This window comes from Ptiloglossa arizonensis, chromosome 13 (genome assembly GCF_051014685.1).
Source record: "Ptiloglossa arizonensis isolate GNS036 chromosome 13, iyPtiAriz1_principal, whole genome shotgun sequence".
NCBI lineage: Eukaryota > Metazoa > Arthropoda > Insecta > Hymenoptera > Colletidae > Ptiloglossa > Ptiloglossa arizonensis.
Window position 1 is genome coordinate 8,965,442 of NC_135060.1, and position 18,768 is coordinate 8,984,209.

General features: G+C 40.2%; 1 protein-coding gene and 4 long non-coding RNA genes across 6 annotated transcripts; 2 read left to right on the forward strand and 3 right to left on the reverse strand.

The window, feature by feature from the left end:
• Nucleotides 1-35: 35 nt before the first annotated feature.
• LOC143154131 (uncharacterized) lies at nt 36-1,062 on the reverse strand. Its single transcript, XR_012993998.1, has 2 exons — nt 172-1,062; nt 36-105 (listed from the first exon to the last, which is right to left on the reverse strand). It is a non-coding gene; the product is annotated as an uncharacterized LOC143154131 (long non-coding RNA).
• Nucleotides 914-17,341, forward strand: LOC143154126 (modular serine protease-like). The gene is made up of 9 exons (XM_076325979.1): nt 914-1,074; nt 2,397-2,775; nt 6,363-6,467; nt 6,756-6,973; nt 7,777-7,992; nt 8,848-9,012; nt 10,058-10,356; nt 11,404-11,560; nt 13,689-17,341. Exons 1-9 carry the CDS (start codon nt 1,017-1,019, stop codon nt 13,874-13,876), a joined length of 1,785 nt encoding a protein of 594 aa, XP_076182094.1. The 5' UTR covers nt 914-1,016; the 3' UTR covers nt 13,877-17,341.
• LOC143154129 (uncharacterized) lies at nt 1,076-1,730 on the reverse strand. Its single transcript, XR_012993997.1, has 2 exons — nt 1,544-1,730; nt 1,076-1,454 (listed from the first exon to the last, which is right to left on the reverse strand). It is a non-coding gene; the product is annotated as an uncharacterized LOC143154129 (long non-coding RNA).
• On the reverse strand, nt 1,774-2,339 carry LOC143154128 (uncharacterized). The gene is made up of 2 exons (XR_012993996.1): nt 2,109-2,339; nt 1,774-2,037 (listed from the first exon to the last, which is right to left on the reverse strand). It is a non-coding gene; the product is annotated as an uncharacterized LOC143154128 (long non-coding RNA).
• On the forward strand, nt 16,346-17,341 carry LOC143154127 (uncharacterized). Of its 2 annotated transcripts, none has more exons than XR_012993994.1 (2): nt 16,346-16,476; nt 16,574-17,341. It is a non-coding gene; the product is annotated as an uncharacterized LOC143154127 (long non-coding RNA). The 2 variants fall into 2 exon arrangements; XR_012993995.1 differs by having other exon boundaries at nt 16,637-17,341.
• Nucleotides 17,342-18,768: the final 1,427 nt, after the last annotated feature.

Genomic DNA, 18,768 nt, shown 5'->3' on the forward strand with positions numbered 1-18,768 from the left:
TCATTTACCATTTTCCACTTTCCAGGAACGTGGCTGCGGTTACATTATTTCACTGTTAACGCAATCGATCGACGAAGTCGATGTACGTTCTTAGAGATTATTAGACTATTGGAAGGTAATCGATCATTATTAAGAAAATTACTCGAAAACGCGATTTAAATGATTACTAACCTCGAGGAAAAGTCAACTATTTTCGAATCAATTTCTGCCAAGTTGCACAAAGATAACACGGTCTTTGAAACTTTTTCTCGAAGACGCGGTGACCCGTGCAAACTGTCACGAGTTGCTTTCCCGGAAATCAACAAAGATAACATCATGTTTATTTCCAATCAAATGGTTTAGAAGAATTGATCAATCGATGTGCGACAATTACGCAACAAAACAGCTTCCCTAAATCTTTTCGAAACTTTACAAATTGATTATCATCCAGTTTGTTACACGAACATATTCAATTGTACTCGATAATGGTTCAGCTCGATGTATCGTGTCCTGATACTGTACAGAACACGAGGACTATTTTGAAATATTTCTCAGGCCGCGAAAAATATTTCGGAATCTTTTTAACCATACAAGAAACACTACCAAACATAGTTCACGACACGAGAATACCATTCCGAATATTTTCGGAATCATCTCGAGACCTTGGCGATCGAAGGATAGAATTAATCCTTCTGCTCGGTTCTCGTACGATTTCGTAGGCGCGCTATCCGCGTTACATCAGCACGATCACGGCACGGTTCACGGTCACCGTCATTCAATTCACTGCACGGGGAAATGGTCGGCCATCCGTGCGAGTTGTTTCGTAGTGTGGAGTCCGCTTTGCCGCGTAGGTGCCGATCACGAGGCGATTCAACCGGTTCCCCGTTACTCGTCGGAGATGCCTCGCCGGGTTATCGAGGGGTATCCCGCGAGCCTGTTGACGAGCCAGGAGGTTTCGCTATCGCCGCGAAGCCGTCAGTCATTCGCCGACTATCAACCGCGTGTGATCGCTATGGTGCTGTGGCAATAGCGCAGTTATGAATGCACGCGTTGCACTTTCAGTGGGCTTCTCGTTGGCGGCATTAACGGCGTCGCGTGAGTAGCCTTCGTTATGCTCGATTTCCATGGGTCCCGTCGCGAAACCGCGAAAGAAAAAAAAGAAAAAGAAAAAAAAAGAGAGGACCGCACGCAGCAAGGAGTCACGAGCCGCAGGAATGCGACTTTCGAGTTCGCGACGTGTTCGGTGTTCGAACGAAGTTTCGCTCGTTAGCGGGATCTAATGGAAGTTTGAACGCCTGGGAATCGGGGAGTGGCGAAGCTGCTATCTTTTGGAAACATCGTTCTAGAGAGACGTAGTCCGTTATTTTTTCTTTTTTTTTTCGTTTCCTTCCTTTTCGAGAACAACTTCGTAATCTCGTCGCGGGGGATAAACTCGAGCATAATAACGATCGATGGACCGTAGGGTTCGTTTCATCCTGAAATCTTCTTATCGATTATGCTTCCTTTTTGTTGATTTCGAGACTCAGAACTGAGCGTTCAAACTTCGGGAGCGTGATCTACTTACCGTTCGGACGAAAAAGAGTAAAACACGTTCCTAGAGGTGCTGTGAAGATTCGCTTGGACTAAAGATTCCCTCGGACTGATCCGAACAGGCTTCCTAAACATTTTGTCTTCGCGATGATAGCGCTGTTGGTCGTTAATTCGCGCGATACGAGTTTCTGATCGATAGCGAAACCAGCTTTGCCGCTACATGGGAAATTTCTTCCGATCTTGAGTAGACATCGATTTGGCGCGTTTATCCAGGTTGAAATATGTAATTAGCTCCGCGTAATTTACTTACTTTTTCTACGTAGCTTCGAATGTTTGACTTTTCGTACTTCTGTCTCAGTTATGTGTTCTCGATATGCATCTCAAGGTTCAGATACTTCGTACAAATAAGTAATTTAGTCGTGTTTGTAAGATTCGGTGCACACTTCCGTCGAATCGTTTATTCAAAAATGGACAAAATTATCGAATACCGCCACTCGAAATTCCAAACTCGACAATCTTTCCAAAATTCTGTCTTGAGTAAAAAACGCTTGTAATTCGAGGTACTTCTGTCTAAGAAGACTTCTGTCTAAAGAACAAACCTTTTTTCAGGCCCGTGTTTGTTCTTGTTCGTTCTCGAGTAAATCGCGTTCCTGGATAGTATTTATTTCGGTAACATTTGGTGCGATCGTAACCCGTTTCGAAATCGTGTTGGTCGCTTTGCTATCTTCGCTACAGCCGCGATCTGGTCTCTCGTAACTCCTTCCGGAAGGATGGTCGCGTGACGGGACCGATTGGCATCGCGAAACGACACAGGGAACGTTCATAGCGATAGTAATCCGGTGATCCGTCAGACGGTAATTTTTCATCTATTTTTCCCACCTCGTTAGTGCCACCCGATCAGGGGAACCTGCGGGTACAGAGAAGCCCAGCACCGCCGCCGTGGGCGAACAATGGTGGTCGTTGGTCCACAGGTGGGGATAAATTCGTCGATCAAGGGAACTTCAACGACAGGAGAGGTCCTCCAGGTGGTGTGCCCCCGGGATTATCCGGTGGCGGTCCACCGGGTTTGAGCGGTAAACCGGGAAAGGGACAAGGAAAACCGGGTAGACCGAATTTCGTGGATGACAGGCCACACGAGCACGTCACACCTGACGATGGTGGTGGTGGTGGTGGAAAACCATCCGTGATCGACAGAGTAAACGGCGACGAAGGAACCGAGACTTCGAGCACCCGACCCGATGGAGGGGACCAACAAACGAATTGCAGGTGAGACCGTGACGAGGGAGCGTGGAATGCTCGATAAGATCGCGACGCGAATGTACGATGGATGGGATTATACGCAATTAAACGCCACGATGGGACAGATTTCCCGAAACGTGTTCAAAATTCGTAACGGTTTATCAATATTCCGTACGCGAACGTAATTAATCGCTAAGGCGGCTACCTAAATGCGTTACGCGTATAAAATAAAGTACACCGGGAACTGTGGTCATAATTAATAGAACTGTTAGAAAATGTATTTTGACCATCGTCGTGTTCGCGAGGAAACGATTTTAATAATCGAGAAACGTCACGATGATAGTTCTTCAATCGTTTGGGTTCTCTTCTGAAGTAATGGGGATTCGTATTTGAGAATACGCGAGAGAGAAAGTTAACAACGAACGTGAGTGCGAACCAAATCGAAGTGCGCGAGATGAGATATTCAAGGTTGTTTTGCCTCTCGCACGTGGTGTATTCTTTTGTACCGTAGTGGTTAATACCGATTAGAAACTAATTTAACCAAATACTGGTTGGGATTACAAACAATGGCTCGCTTTACGCGATCGCATTGTAAATGAGCATAAACGAGGACCCGAGTATCTAGTTTCGTCGCAAGTCATAATTGGATTTGTTTCGAGTATTTCATCGTTACACATTTTGGTCACGTTTTAGGGGATTTTGTCCCGGGAGCGGCTGGTGGTAAATTCTGACGAGACTCGCGAAGGTTCGTGCATCGATGCAACGATTGAGTGAACAGAAGTTGAAACTGGAATTGAACCGATACCGAATTGGAGTTTGAACGTTGATATAGAAATGAACCGTAGTTCTGCTGGAGTTTGAACGTTGATATAGAAACGAACCGGTATTCTCTCGGTGTTTGATCGACGATAACGAAATGAACTGGTACCGATAACTGTTGAATATCAATGTAGAATTCGATATACGTAGCTGCTGAATATCGATACAACGATCCGGGACCGATCGAGCCAAAACTGAACGATGAATTTTAAGAATTTTCAAACTAACAGAGACAGGGATAGGATAAAGGCTTAGAAAGTTTCGATGCAAAAAAAAACACGAAAGTTAGGATGACTCAGGGTTCGTAGAGCACGGATGATACAGCGATTCACGGGAACGACTATCGCAATGTTTACGAGCGAGAAATTACGCGTTGATTTGAGCAACTAGATCGCAGTTCTGTCAATTTTTAATCGAACGGTTGGTATTTTGCATGGTCATCGAAACAGATAAGTTAAATATCTTTCGATGTCACGATGGTGGTGGTAAAGTGAAAGATTGCGTTGGTAGTTTGACAATCGACAGGGACTGCTGGAAATAGTGGCACGGGAAAAGTAAGCAAGTAGCCGAAGAGTTTTCATCGAGTCGGTAAATTATTCGAACATCGAGTGAACAATCGCCACGCTACACGCGTGGACGAACTAATGGAAGGATTAGAGAAGCCCGGTGTCTCTGTCGAGAAAATTTTCATCGAAGATTCTGCTTCGTCGAAAATACATTTTGTTCAACCCGTTATTGACCGAGTGAAATTGGATTTTTTCATACCTGATAGAGTCAACGTTTAAACAAACGTCCGTTTTCAAATTAGGTGTCCGTGACTTTGTCACGAACCGTGCGAAACGTTTTCCAAAATCAAAAAATGTTTGCCGCTCGGGAAAGAAAAATATTTTGGGACACGTGTTTGTAAAATATTACGTCGATAGAATGTATTTCAAAAGTTTGAACACCGATTTTAAAATAATCTTCTACAAAGTAATTGCAAGAGTTCGTAGAAGCACGAACGCATTCAATTTTTAATTTCAACGACAAAGATATTTCTCCGTCGTTTAACTTTTTATAAACCTGTTTCGAAGAACTTTCATCATCGCGTTTCATCGTATTTAACTCCAGTTTCAATCGTGAATAATATAGAATATCCTGTAAAGTATTTACGATGTTTATTGGAGCAGTTAAGAAGATTGTATCGAACGAATGCAAGGTAATCGACTTCTTCGAATCGATATACCTACAGCTTTGAAATAGCGAACCGCGCGAGTTGTTTAATTTTTAAATATAATCTGTAATCTTCGTTCAATCGTGATTGGATAACCTCGTTGATGTGTTGGTACATTAATGACGTAACAAAACGACAAATTAATTGGTTACCGTGAATTCAACGTTAAAGTTCTACATAATGCGATTTCGTATCAGATTCACTTTCGTTGCACATCAAACGCTCGCGATTTGTAATTCCTAGAATTCGTGTTAATGAGTTGAGCGGGCAGAGTGGGCGTTAGATATACGAACAATAAAACGCCTAATGATTAAACGCGATACGATATCTATCGCGCATTTGTGTTTCGGAAAATATGTTTCCAACAATCGTATAAGTTATACGATATCTAGATATGGAACGCTTCATCAATTCGGAACTGTTCTAATGAATTTCTGATAACTAAATGTGTCAAACGCGATTGGGTAGGACTGTTAATGGAAACTCGGTTCAGCGAACTCGATCTATTTCGGAAAATGACAATCGGAGCGAGCGTATATTTACTATAATTTGATTGTAAAATATTTATATCTGCTTCGTATGTACATCGAGATATACGCGAGTTATATTTAAATTCGGTGTAATTCGGTTTACAGGCAGAGTATTCCAATTAAATTTTGCGTAAACAGGGGTGATTCTTTAAAATATTTTCCATACAGCAAATAGAGAGATGATTCTTTAAAATATTTTCTATACAGGAACTAGAGAGATGGTTCTTTAAAATATTTTCCATACAGGATATTTCTTCGTGTTTGCAAAGAATTGCGAAAATTGGTTGAGAATTATAGACTTTAGCCGCAATTTAATATTAACACACCAATGGAAATTATTTATAACAATTTAATTGAACATTCTTACCCGCGAGATCAACAAGAACGTGTCGTAATCACTTTTTTTTTTATTAAAATTTAAATTACCAGATTCGTACATTTGCAACGCGTTCCAGAATTTACGACGAAGAGTGTTTAAGCCAACAGGTGGTTCTTTTAAAAATTATCTTTCAAAGTAAGTAAATGATTGGAAAAACACGTTCTGTGACTTAATAAGAAGATTATATTGAGTCACGATTATATAAATTTCATTCCTTGTTTTACAAACATATTGAGAAACACTTTGCACAATCTTTGTAGAGAAGAAAAGAATAGATTCTCGAGTTTGCTAAGTTCGAAACTGGACTACTAAAAAAATTCGTCCAAATCTGACGATCTACGTACATAGTTACCGTTTGGATGTTGTATCTTTCAATGCGTTATAAACGCGAAAAAAAAAAAACACTTTTTAGCCGATGATGGGCAGCGAAAGTCGTGAAACGCGTATATCGAGTAGAAGTCGATCGAAATCGGTGTTAAGAGGAAACGTTTCTCGATAATATGCGCTGGCAAGTGTCGTCCGCGAACGAGTTAAAAAACAATGGTTTTCCCACCGAAATCGTTTCGCTTCTGCCTCGATGGATCCGCGGCGAATGAAATGCGGCAATCAAGAAGCAGTCTGTGTATAGCGTCTCCAAACACGTAATCAACGTTTGTTGTCGTTTCAAAAACAGGGAAAACGAGTTCCGTTGTGGAAGCGGGGAATGTTTGTCGGGGTCCGTGAGGTGCGACAACAAATTCGATTGTCGCGATTCCAGCGACGAACACGGCTGCGTCACGTAAGTTAATTCTCCGTAAAAAGAAAGTAGAGTAAAAGAGAGAGAGAGAGGGTAAAGAAAAAAAGAAAAAAAAGAAGAAAAAAAAATAGAACAGAAAGGAACAATGTTACGTAATTTGCGAAATCGTTGCGAAAACGTGTCGAGTATTCGAGCGAGCCTCGACTACACGGGGATCGTGAGCTTAACGAACAGCTAAGAAAGCGGCCGCGGCCGTAATGAATTCAATTATTCTCTTATTTGCGCTCGTTTAATTACGACACCGTTAATTATTCGCGCCGGACGTCGCAGAAAACCGGGAAACGAAGCCGGCTGCGTCCTTCCCGAACAACCCGAAGGTGGAAGTTACGAACTAGGCGGTTGCGGTAAACCTTGCCCTTACCATGCGGGTAATAAAGTTCCCAGAAACAGCATTCTGACTTACACTTGCCGGGACAATTACATATTGAACGGAAGCACCATCTCGGTTTGCGTCAACGACGCGTGGTACAATCAGCCATCTTGTCTGAGTAAGTTCACTCGATTAACGCACTTCGTCGGACTCGCGGCGATGGTCGACAACCTGTACGATTTCATCCTTTGACGATTCACCCGTGGATCGGAGGTATCGTTGGAAATAACGAAAGAGAGATCGAGCACGATCGAAAAAGAATTTTTTAACGATGTTCTCAATCGGAAAATTCGAGATAGAAATCTTCGAGATAGAAAGGACCGATTGTTATTTTATTATATCGTCGACAAGTTGAAACTTTACAATGCGTCGAAAGATACCAATGATCTGTGAATTTTACAAATGGAATAATATTTAACGAATCTAACCCCTTGGTGAAGAAGATTGCCGACCATCGACTCGCAGAGAGTCTGTGGCGACTCAGAGAGGTGTCAACCAAGTGTCCATTTTGTTCTCTTTGAATACATATCGCGCACTTTCTTGCGTTCGATATCATGTTGAATTTAAGGTACAAACAATCTTTTCAAATTTAGATTCGTCACTTGGGTAATACCTCCTTTCGCTCGAGACTTCAATTCAAGAGACTGGAATTTATGTCGAGAGTACTTGAGAAATTTCAAGGTCGAAATCCAAGCTACTGTTTTAATACAAGCATTTTTCTACGAGTAGAATGATACGTATATCGCGATAAAATCACGGTATCAATTTGCACTTTAAGCGTGCGAAAAAGATGATCGGAGTTCGAAGAAGCGATTTCGACCTTCGGGTTTTACACGTTGATTTCTCTTGTCGCGAAATATGTTCGATCACGTATTTAACGCATTATTAATTTTCTCTTCGTTTAAAATATTACTCCGCCAGGAACTTGTTCCGCGCTGAGCAGTTCCACGGTGAACATTCTGTGCACCTATCAGGGAGACGAAGTGTCCTGCACAGAACGAATTAAGCCAGGAACCGTGGCGACTTTATCGTGCAAATCGTCCTACAACTTACCTGTGACGAACGACCCAGCCTATCGCACGCTTACCTGTCTCGAAGATGGACTATGGGACCGTCGAATTTTCCGCTGTCTTCCAGGTAACTATAATTTTGTTCGCATTACTCCGTTGGGTTACGGGACACCTGCGCCAAAAGGTCTATAAAATAAAAGAGCAATGGGCGCACGAGCTTTCTGTATAAGGTTAACATCGATCGGTAAATTCTTATCGAACGTTTAATCGAGAATTATCGTTCATTTCTGTAAGAATAAAATCGGAGATCGTTGCTCTTTCAACGAATAAATAAAAAATTGAAAGAAATGGTTACGAACTAATTTTCGTACGTTGTACGTACGTTTAGAAACTAGGAAGAACGAATCTTATCTGTTTCCTACGTGATCTATATACTTCACTTCCGAATTTTTCGGATCCATGTTTACGAGCTGTGGATGGAACAGTGGTTTACAAGGACGTATTTGATTAGACTCGATAATTGTTCAGTCGGAAAGAAAATTTCCCTCGAACTTTTCAAACGATACATTTTTCAAAATTGTACGAAGCTAGCGTGGAGGTCTGTTTATACAGAAGCACGAAAAGTATATTCAAGATACAAGGAATATTGTGGAATATTTTTCAGGATACGAGGAATATTTTACAATATTTTTCAGGGCACGCGGAATATTTTGCAATATTTTTCAAGGGACAAGGAATATTTTGTAATATTATTCAAGAGGCAAGGAATATTTGAAAATGTTTTTTAAGATACAAGGAATATTTCAGCCATTTCGGAGTACGCGATTTTCGTGAATTAATCTCTGCGTTTCGAATATGTAGCGAACGTGAAGCGATCTCCGTGTTTCAAATATTATTAGTACAATAAAATGATCCAATCGATAGGGTTTGTAGAATGGTTTTGTTTTATCGTGTCTCTAATGTAATACATTTTTTCCGTCAGAATGTGGAATACCTGTTTCGCATGGTAATACGCTGGTCGTGAACGGATTCGAGGCCAAGCTTGGGGTATTTCCGTGGCACGTTGGTATTTACAACAAAAAGGCAGAGAACGAGTACGAGCAAATTTGCGGGGCCACTCTTATAAGCAACAATCTCGCCGTATCAGGTAATTTCATGCTGGAGAAATTAATTTTTGCGTCGAAGCCGCGCAAAATTTTGCGTCGGTGAATTTCATAAACTATTTAGAACTTTATTTCTTCTCCCGTTCGATGTTTTTAATGCAAGTAATTTCAGCAAGAAACTGTAGGGGAACTAATAACTCTGCAGCCGCAGCTTTCCCCATAACGTTGCTTTTCTCTATTAAATTTTATTTTTTAATCAATATTGCTTTTGTCAACTTACAAGTTGTCACAGGTCACAGTTTTGTTACGATCTAAAACGATTTTCGTTTACTCGTGGATACAAAATTTACGAAGAAACAGTTTCGATTCCTTATTATCTTCTTATTTTAACCGAACTTTACAACAGCTACGTTACAGCGTGTATTAATAACCGGTATTCTAAAATTAACAAAACTCGTTGCTCGAGATGAGCGTGATCAAAATATGTCAAAAGCCAAATGCAAGAGGTCGATCGAACGAAAAAGGGATCTGACTTGCTCCGCGAAGACTCTACAAAAAAATGAAAGCATTTCTCGAAAATGAATTTTACAAGAATACCGACAAAACGTAGAGGAAATTAACGAACGTTCGCCCGTCCAAGTGATAAAACCTAAGTTATTTGCGCGTAGCGACTGATACACCGAGTTTATAAAGGGCGCGTTGCCAACTATCCGTATACAATAAACGATCGAACAATAAGGTCCCCGAAACTGAACGTTCTCTTTATTTTCGTTTCGAAATGGCTCGAACATGCTGTAAATTAGTATCCATAAGCGAACGAGAATCATTTCCCGGATCAACGATACCCGAATTGCATTAAATTCAACAAGGCGATAACGCGGAAAATTTACATAATCCGTCGATAATTTTCGCGTTACGGTTTTACTTCCCCTTGCGGCTCGCGTTACCAGTACCAACGTTCACGTTGGGCTAAAATTCCATTAACATCGAAACAAAAGGAATCTTTGCGTAAACGGAATCGTCGCGAATGTACAATCGAACGAAATCCGACTAATTACCAAGCGAAATGAACGTTCCACTCCACGACAGCCGCCCACTGTTTCTACGACGAGGTCTACAATAAATTGTTCAACAAATCGCATTTCGCCGTGGCGGCGGGCAAGCACTATCGCGATTGGAACGCCGATGAAAATTACGCGCAGAAGTCGATGGTGACCGAGATCTCGATACCAGAGAGGTACATGGGTGCACGGGGGAATTTCGCCCAAGACATAGCCTTGATCAAATTGGCCACTCCTTTGGAGTTAACCACCCTTGTTCGACCGATTTGCATGGATTGGGACAACGTCTACGAGAGGAGGCAGCTGCAGGCTGGTCAGAACGGGAAGGTGAGAATCGACCGGAACTACGAACGAAAAGTTCTCCTCTCTGGTCGAAACGAAAATAAATTCCTCCTTTTTACAATTTTTTTTTTTTCAACATCGAAACAATTGCGACGAAACTCGAAAAATTAGAAACGTTGACTCACACCGAAGTCTGTATACACTTTATACATGAAGTAACGTCTGTACTCTGTACAGTAACGTTTTTCAAGCTGGTTCGCGTATCTCGAGAACCGGTAGACCGATCGTCTCGAAATTTAACGCGCGTATAAAGTAAACATCCTTCTGACGTTTTGACGTAACGAAACTCGGTATAAAAATTCTTTTCATCGCTCGAGGAAGCAACAACACTTTCCCGAATAGATCGAATATTTCCGTGAAAGTGGTCTCATCACTTTCACAATTCTTCAGTTTCGGTTCGTATCACTCGGTTCGGAGAGTAAACACATTTACGCAAAATGTGTACACTTTTTATTTATTCGTACAGGCCGACCACGGTAAGAGTTATCGCGCGAAACGTGAGCGCAAGTTTTCGCGTACGACCCTCGACCGGCCCGTGTATCGTTTCGACGAAATGAATTATTCGTACGGGAAAAAATTCCCATAATTTCGGCAAACACGGCTCACGTGCGTCTACTTTCGATGTTTGAAATTTACAAAAATCTCAAGTATCGTCGAATTTTTGGAGCTACGATCTGGACACGGTCGACTTTAATTAAAGATACGAAGCAGTCGGATATGCTGATGTACATTGATTAATCTCATCCGGTACAGTCGCGTAGTTGGCACGTTCCTTCCCGGACGAATTTCCGTGCTTTTTAGTTTCCTTTCCTTCCGCGACTGGTTTCAGCTGGCTAATTAAGTCACGCCGGATTATATTTCCGTAATTAATTCGCACTCGTTCCTTGGTCCACGATGCTGTTCCATTTCTGCAAATTAATTTGTTCCCCGCGACGCTTTGTTTTTCTTTTTTTTTCTTTTTTCGAGTCACACCGTGAGAACGGATCCGTTCGTGAATCGTGGTTCGTGATCGCGTTTTGTTAAAAATTGCAGTCGGTCGGATGGGGCAAGACGATCGCTGACGAGCCCAGCAAGACTCTACAGGAGTTGATCATGCCATTTGTGCCTTATGATCAGTGTCTCTCCGCTGTGCCCGATGAGTTTCGGGGCTACATCACGTCCGACAAGTTTTGCGCTGGCCGATTGAACGGTGAGTCGATGAACAACAATTCACCGAAAATGAAAGAATTACTATTGAACGCGCATCCATCGCGAATTGTACTCCTTGTAGAAGAAATTTAAGTCGGTATTTTAATTTTAACTTTCATTTTCGTTATTCATACGAGAGATTACCTGGACGAAGAATACGTACTCCATTTGGTGTTATTTTCGAATTAAGACTGGTAAACATACGTATTTTATTTGACGATAAATAAGAGTTGCGAGTCGATAACGAAATGTTGACGATAAGTGAATGTAGAGATTGAAATTTTGATTAATCGATGAAATTAATTGTTTTACTATGACGGTGTATACGTCCGATTAAGTTACTTCTGAATTTCTCCTACTCGTTGGGGTTTTGGCTGGAAATATGCTCCAGGTATTAATTATTCTTACAAAACGTGTTTCTGTTGCATCTGTGTCTTTGATTTACCGTTCATGTAATTTTCAGTCGCGAATACGACTACACGGTGGATTAATTTCGCGGAATTTCATGCAGGATTCAATGTTCAATTACAGTTTCCAAGAATCTATTGTAATTTGTAGTTTCATGGAAATTGATATTGTTAATATTGATCGAGACGCACGTCGTTGTCTCGCGAGTTTACGATATTTCTGTATCGCAATTTTTAAAGCGCAATTGGATATTTGATGTAAAATATATCAAGTTTCGTCGATTTCATATCGTATTAAAGTATTCTAGGCAAGTCACATAATCCAGATATTGAAAATCTTTCGACGGAATCGAAGTCTTCGTTCGATGTAACACCTGTAAAATTAGGGAATGCAAAATTTTATTAAATCGCATTAGAAATTATTTTAAAATTAATATCTTAATACTAGAATCTATCAGTGGAAATTCTCTTCTTCGAGGTCTTCGATCGATGTAATAACCAGCCTAGAAGATGAAAAAATTCAGACGATGTAAATGAAGCGAAAATTAATCAAGAAAGTAAAGGAGATGAATAGGTAGACGAGGTAAAATTACGAGTAAGAAATTAAGCAAAAGACGAAGACAATTAGATATGTAATAATATTCAGGGTAGTAGTTGGAAGGAGTGTGGGGTGGAAGGATTGGAGGCAAACGAAGTCTTTCGATATCGAAGAAACGAAAGAAAATGGCCACGATTGCCACAGTCCTATATAAGTACTGGTAATAATAAAACTTATAATATTTTTGTCTTCTTCGTTTTATACTATTATAATATACAACGATATAGTGCAAAATAAACGACAAATTTAGTGCTTTTAAATTTGGTCAGTTTCGTAACAAAATGAGTAAAATTTGATTCGTCACACGATCGATACAAATTATAATTTGAATTATAAAATGAAATTGTGTTTCGCGTCGAACGAATAAAAGCTTATCCGAATAACCGTTTGACCGAATAAACGTAGGAAATAAAAGATAAATAACTTTTTACCCGGTTCGTTGAATAAAAATTAGACGATGTGTTATAAAACGAAATATTTCCCAATGAAAAACATCGAATCAAAATTATATTCGTATTTTATTCGAACGAAATATTGCTGATCTCTGCAGCATAATTTCTGCTTGAATACAAAGAGAATGACCTAACTCGACTAATTTAATTTGTCCAGTAACTAGTAAAAAAATCCAAATCTTTTTATTATTAACGATATGATTTCGAGGGACCTTCAAGGTGTTTACATTTGATTGTTCCTATGTCTTTTTTTACACAAGTTCTCAAGATCATTTCCAACTATTATTATGTACAACTTTATAATTAGCTGCTTGCCCATCGGGTACTTCTTTATGTAAACTGAAAAATGTGAATGTGACCTTGATAAAAAGAAAACATACACAAAAAATCAAGTATCATCGTCTCGAACATCCTTCGAAACGGTATTATTCGTAAAAAATTTCGATTCGTCCGCCAGTCACGAACAAGATCGGGTCGGTTGAGTTAGGTGGCTCATCCTGTGTATTCTGAAGCGGAAACGAGGGGTCTGCCGCAAAGATCAACGACCGAATCGATTGTGCCGTCAGGAAATTACTTCACGATGGATTAATAATTCAAGTCGATTTACTCGCGCGACAACTGTCCGGGGTAATCTTTTTAATTGATGCACAATGTAAAAACTTTGATCGGCAGGTTCGAGCCTTTGCGAAGGTGACAGCGGTGGTGGTCTGTGCTTCGAAATGCACGGAACCTGGTATCTGCGTGGAGTCGTCAGTGTCAGTCCAGTCAAGGACGATAGATGTGATTACCACTCTTACACCGTGTTCACTTCTACCGGTTACTTCCGAGATTGGATTCGCGCCGCTTACGTCAGCACGTAAACAACATGTACCGTCTAGGTCGTTTTGCAAATTTGCAAGGCATCGATCAACGGTCAGGAATAACAGCGACGACGTGTAACGAAGAGGCACGGAGCGAAGAGAGGCAGAAAAAAGAAAGAAAGAAAAAGAGAGAGAAGCTATATAGTTATCGTCAATGAACCATCTTCTTCTGAATCACAGCTTAGAAACGTATTTTTCCACGAGTATGTCGATTACATCGATCGAGAAGGGAATTGTTTCTCACGGTTTATTTCGCTTTCACGTCGAAATAATAATCTCTTACCTAATAATATTCGTGGATAGAACCTATAGAATCTCCTGTGGATCATATATACTCTTTGGTATACGTAGTGCCATCGTACAGAACTGATTGATAATCCTAAGAATATTATTGAGATTATATTGTACTTACGTTGATAAGAGTGTTACGATTGAACATTTCGTACGATTGATTAAAATAATTTTTATTAAAAAGAAGGAGTTTCATTTCACTTTTATTCACGTTTATTCAGTAATAATTGAGCAATTGTTACTCGATATTCGTGGTGTTGAGGTCGTTACGAAAATTCTGAAATCTTGAAGAGTTTTGTAGATCGATTGGGAATCGTGTCGGCATTGTTGAAATCGTGGAACGCGCAACGTGCATTCTTCGTGCAGGAAATATTGCAGATCGGGATCTCACACGGTCGTAATTTTAGTTCGGTCGAGCGGCAGAACGCGGTAAATGACAAAATACGATATCGCGTATTATTTGTAACCTGTTGTTAACGTTTCCGCAAGGTTTTATCGAGGAAGGTAACGCGAAGAGCCGTACGCAATCGTTTCAGTGAATAATAAAGAATATCGCGTTTGATCTATGCCAAAGCGAGCGGGCTCGAACCCAAAACGCCTTTGATACAGTCTGTAACACATACCTTTGATATTGGCTTTATCCAACGCGGATCTAAATTAGCAACGGCTCGTTATTTATATCACAGCTTTGTTATTTACGTCGCGAAGCCACTGAAACGAGAATTTTTTGCACGCCGTATCCGAACACGCTGCATTTCCCGCAGGAATTTTCCATCTACGACTTCGTTCGGCTCAGCTCGATAAATTAAACTGCAAAATGTGGTCGCCGTTGATTCATTTTTTTATCAATCCACCTTGGTTGCTCATTTTCGAGAACGCGTGAAAAATATCGTTTTCCGATTCGTCGAGCAATTCGTACGACCTTTTTCATTTTTTACACATTTGCACGACGATGAATTTTAATCTTCGTGTGAATACTCATTTCTCGAGTTGACAACATTTATTTAGTATCGTACGAACACGGCTTTTGGTAATTCCGTGCCACAGACGTATAATGAATTGAAAATTAATTTAGGAATCTTTTGCACGTACGATGTTTCTATTCCTCGTTAAAAATCGCGATTGTTTAATAGTTTGTTGCTCCAAAGGTGTACGTTCGAGAGCGTGTACCGAGGATCTTTCCTCGGTCTTTGTTTCGTTTCTCGAGTGTACAAGGAACAATTCATTTATTCTGTTCGTAGTGCTGCTTTCGTTTTGGAGCAGGAATTCTGTCGCGTTTCGTAGAAAAAGTTAACGAGTAGATACATTTTGTTCTAAAAACGCGATCGTTACCTTCCCCAACGCGCCGGAGTCGTCCGAATAATTATTACAAAACTTCTCGGTTTGTTAAGCAAATACAATTTTTTCGAGTTTGTTTCCCTACTTGTTATAGAAACGAGACAGAGAATGCAATTTCGACGAAAAAATTGTGACGAGAAAAAGAAGGTGCGAGTAACCCAATTACGGCCGTCTATCGGATGCGGTTACAATTAATTATTTAATTAGTTGGTCCGTGACGCGGACGTTGAACATTTGTGGAATACTCCCGTCGAACCATATGCGCGCACCATGTATATACGCGACCCGTTTGTACAAATTTGTGTTTGCCTTACGTACTATTCATACGTTTATAGCCTACTATTCATACGTATACGCTTGTTTGTCGATTTGTAAACGTGTCTAGGATCGTGAAACTACCGAGACAGCATCGAACGTTTGATAAACTTGATACTCTGTGTTGAAAAAGTTTGTACGTTTTTACGAACGAAAGTAGCGCAAACAAACGGGTCGCCTTTTTTTTCTTTTTTTTTTTTTTTGTCGAACTCGATACGAAAGAAAGAAATATCGACTCGTTCGATATTAAAGTATCCGATGAGAAAAGGAGGAAAGAGAAAGAGAAAAAAATAGCGTATTACCGCTCCACGTTTTCGATGTGTGACACAAAATCGTGAATATCGATGATTAGAAAAATTTCCAGTTTGAAACAAAAGAGTAAAATCGACGATACACTGTCTCCGCGACACCGACGTTGATTTCACACCTAAAAAATAATCCGGATGGTAAAATTGAAATCGGACGCGTCATGCACATCTGAAAGATATTTTATTAACATGTTGCCGTTCGTTGCGAGTACGCAGTAACGAGACTGTCAAAATGCAAAACGAGATGAAGATATTCATCGGGCTGGTGGCCATCTGGACGATTTTCGACATTTTCGATGTTCTTGGTGTAACGAAATCGAAAACCGTTTCCTCGTCCGTAGAAGAAAAGTAAGTACGTTTACACGATACTTTGGTAATTTCATTAAACGGCGAAAAGTGAAAATCCACGCGCGATCAATTGGTATTTTGGATTGTGTGTTCGTAGATTATTAACCGTGGATTTATTCTACAATTACACGACGCAACTAACAGAAGCCATTTCTCGCAGGATTGGCAGTTTAATGAGCACGACCTATAATACGGCGAAAACCGCGTTTCAAGATATGTTGGAAACACTCCATCAATTTCAATAACGCGAGTTCCGGTTAAATTCGATAATAATTCAACGGTGTGTTTTATATCGACGAGAGGAAGAATTTTTGGAATTTGCACCCTTCGTTATGTCGTTTGCGAATACACATGGTTTAGTATAAGAGGTAATCTATCTGTAATAACAATAAAAATTTCATGTAATCTCCGATCGTTATTTGTATAATTCGACAAATTGTACATCGGAGGAAATTGCTACGAAAGCGAAGATGGTTTCACGATTTGCCGATCTATCGTCGAAAAATGAAAGATCAAGTGGAAAGATGCGCATTGAGCCGGACGTAAAATAATATTTCGTTCTCGAACATGCAACAATTACTTTTCCCTCGTAATATTTCGCATTTGTATTACTTCTTCCAGGTGATGTATACAAGTGACGCGTGTGTTAACTCGTGCGATAAGAAAATCGTCCAAATTGAAAATTTTATATTAATATTTTTAACGAGAGGAAATCGATTCTAAAGCAATTACACGGGTAGTGATACAAGCAATGGTTTACTGCTAGCTAGCTCCTGTAAATTTATAAATTAAAAATTGTACACAGGACGTGTTGTTCACTTTGGGACCAAAGTCTTGAAAATAAAACGTATTTCAATTTTTGCGAGCTCGTAGTAATTGAATCGAGAATTGTCTTTAAAATTACACGTACATTAATCTATCGTTAATTACAAAACCACGCTATGCAAGTTAACACGGGGTTACGTAAGGTACTTGGAAAACACGTTTCGCAGAGACACGGAAGCGAGTGAAATCTCTTTCACACGACGATACGTGTATCGCGATTCACGTATGATGGATACCGATCGTACATGCGTTGCTTATAAAAACATTTGGATGGCGAGTTCTCATGAAACATAGAATTCTTGCAGATCGAGGCGGCTAACAAAACATAGAAACAAATGGTAGCATTTACATCGCAGCTGCAAAATCGTTTGTTCGCGCGTTAGAAATTATTCTTTAAAATAATCGCGAATTGCAGTTTGCTCTGTTCCAGTGTAACAATTACTCCCAACGTTTTCGTCGTGTCCATCGAAACTGACTTAAATATTTCTCGTACCAATATTTATCCTTTCTACGAACAAAATTACGCAGAATGGCGCGTGCCTTAATTAAATCGGTCGCCAGTTTTGTATTAACGTTCGAGGCCCTATGAAAAGTTCTCCGTTTGTTCGTCGTAATACGAAAGAAAAGAAACGATGATCAAAAACGGATTCGTCTTGCATTCAATAATTCGCGTATCAACGCGCGTAAACAAAGATGTAAAAGGAACCGATCCCCGAGAAGAAGATAAAATTACAAACGATCGTTTGCCACAAATTTTTTACAAGTACAAAACACTAATCTTAGAAATATATTTGCCATTAGATGCGATCAGGTATAATGGAAACGCAATACCGAATACCGATTCTACAATATGGCGCGTAACGAGGAAAAGAAGTATCTACTTCTAAACAGAACCTGCCCTAAAATCTACCCTCAAAAATAATATCCACGACCTATTAAAATTCATTAAAGAAACGATCAAACGATCTGATAACGCTTTAAAAGTTCTCGTCGTTCACTCCGTGGGGGTAGATAATACTGAACCAGCTAATAAGTAAGATGAAAAATATAATTCGTGACTCGAAAAATTAGGTTGCACAATAGTTTATTTCTTTCTTCTTCTGTATTATTACTCTATAATACACATATGCTCTCTCTCTTAACACTCTACGACAAGTGACGCCACATACATTACTCTTGCACTCTCTTCCCCCATACAGTGTACAAAACACCTACATCTATGTATCGTACATTTATGTTAAAGAAAAAGAAACTTAGTCGTGGAATGATTACCTTACTTTTCACTTTTAATTATCAACGGTGATCTCCATCTACGAACGAAACCCCGAACGAGCGTTTCGGAGCGTGCTCGTGCCGCCGGTATCGGGAGTAGGCGGAGGGGGTAGGGTCGGGCTGTTCGGGACGTGCGCGCGCGTATTTTTCTTTGGGCTTTTAATTAGTCCGGTCATTAATTAAACACAGCTCACC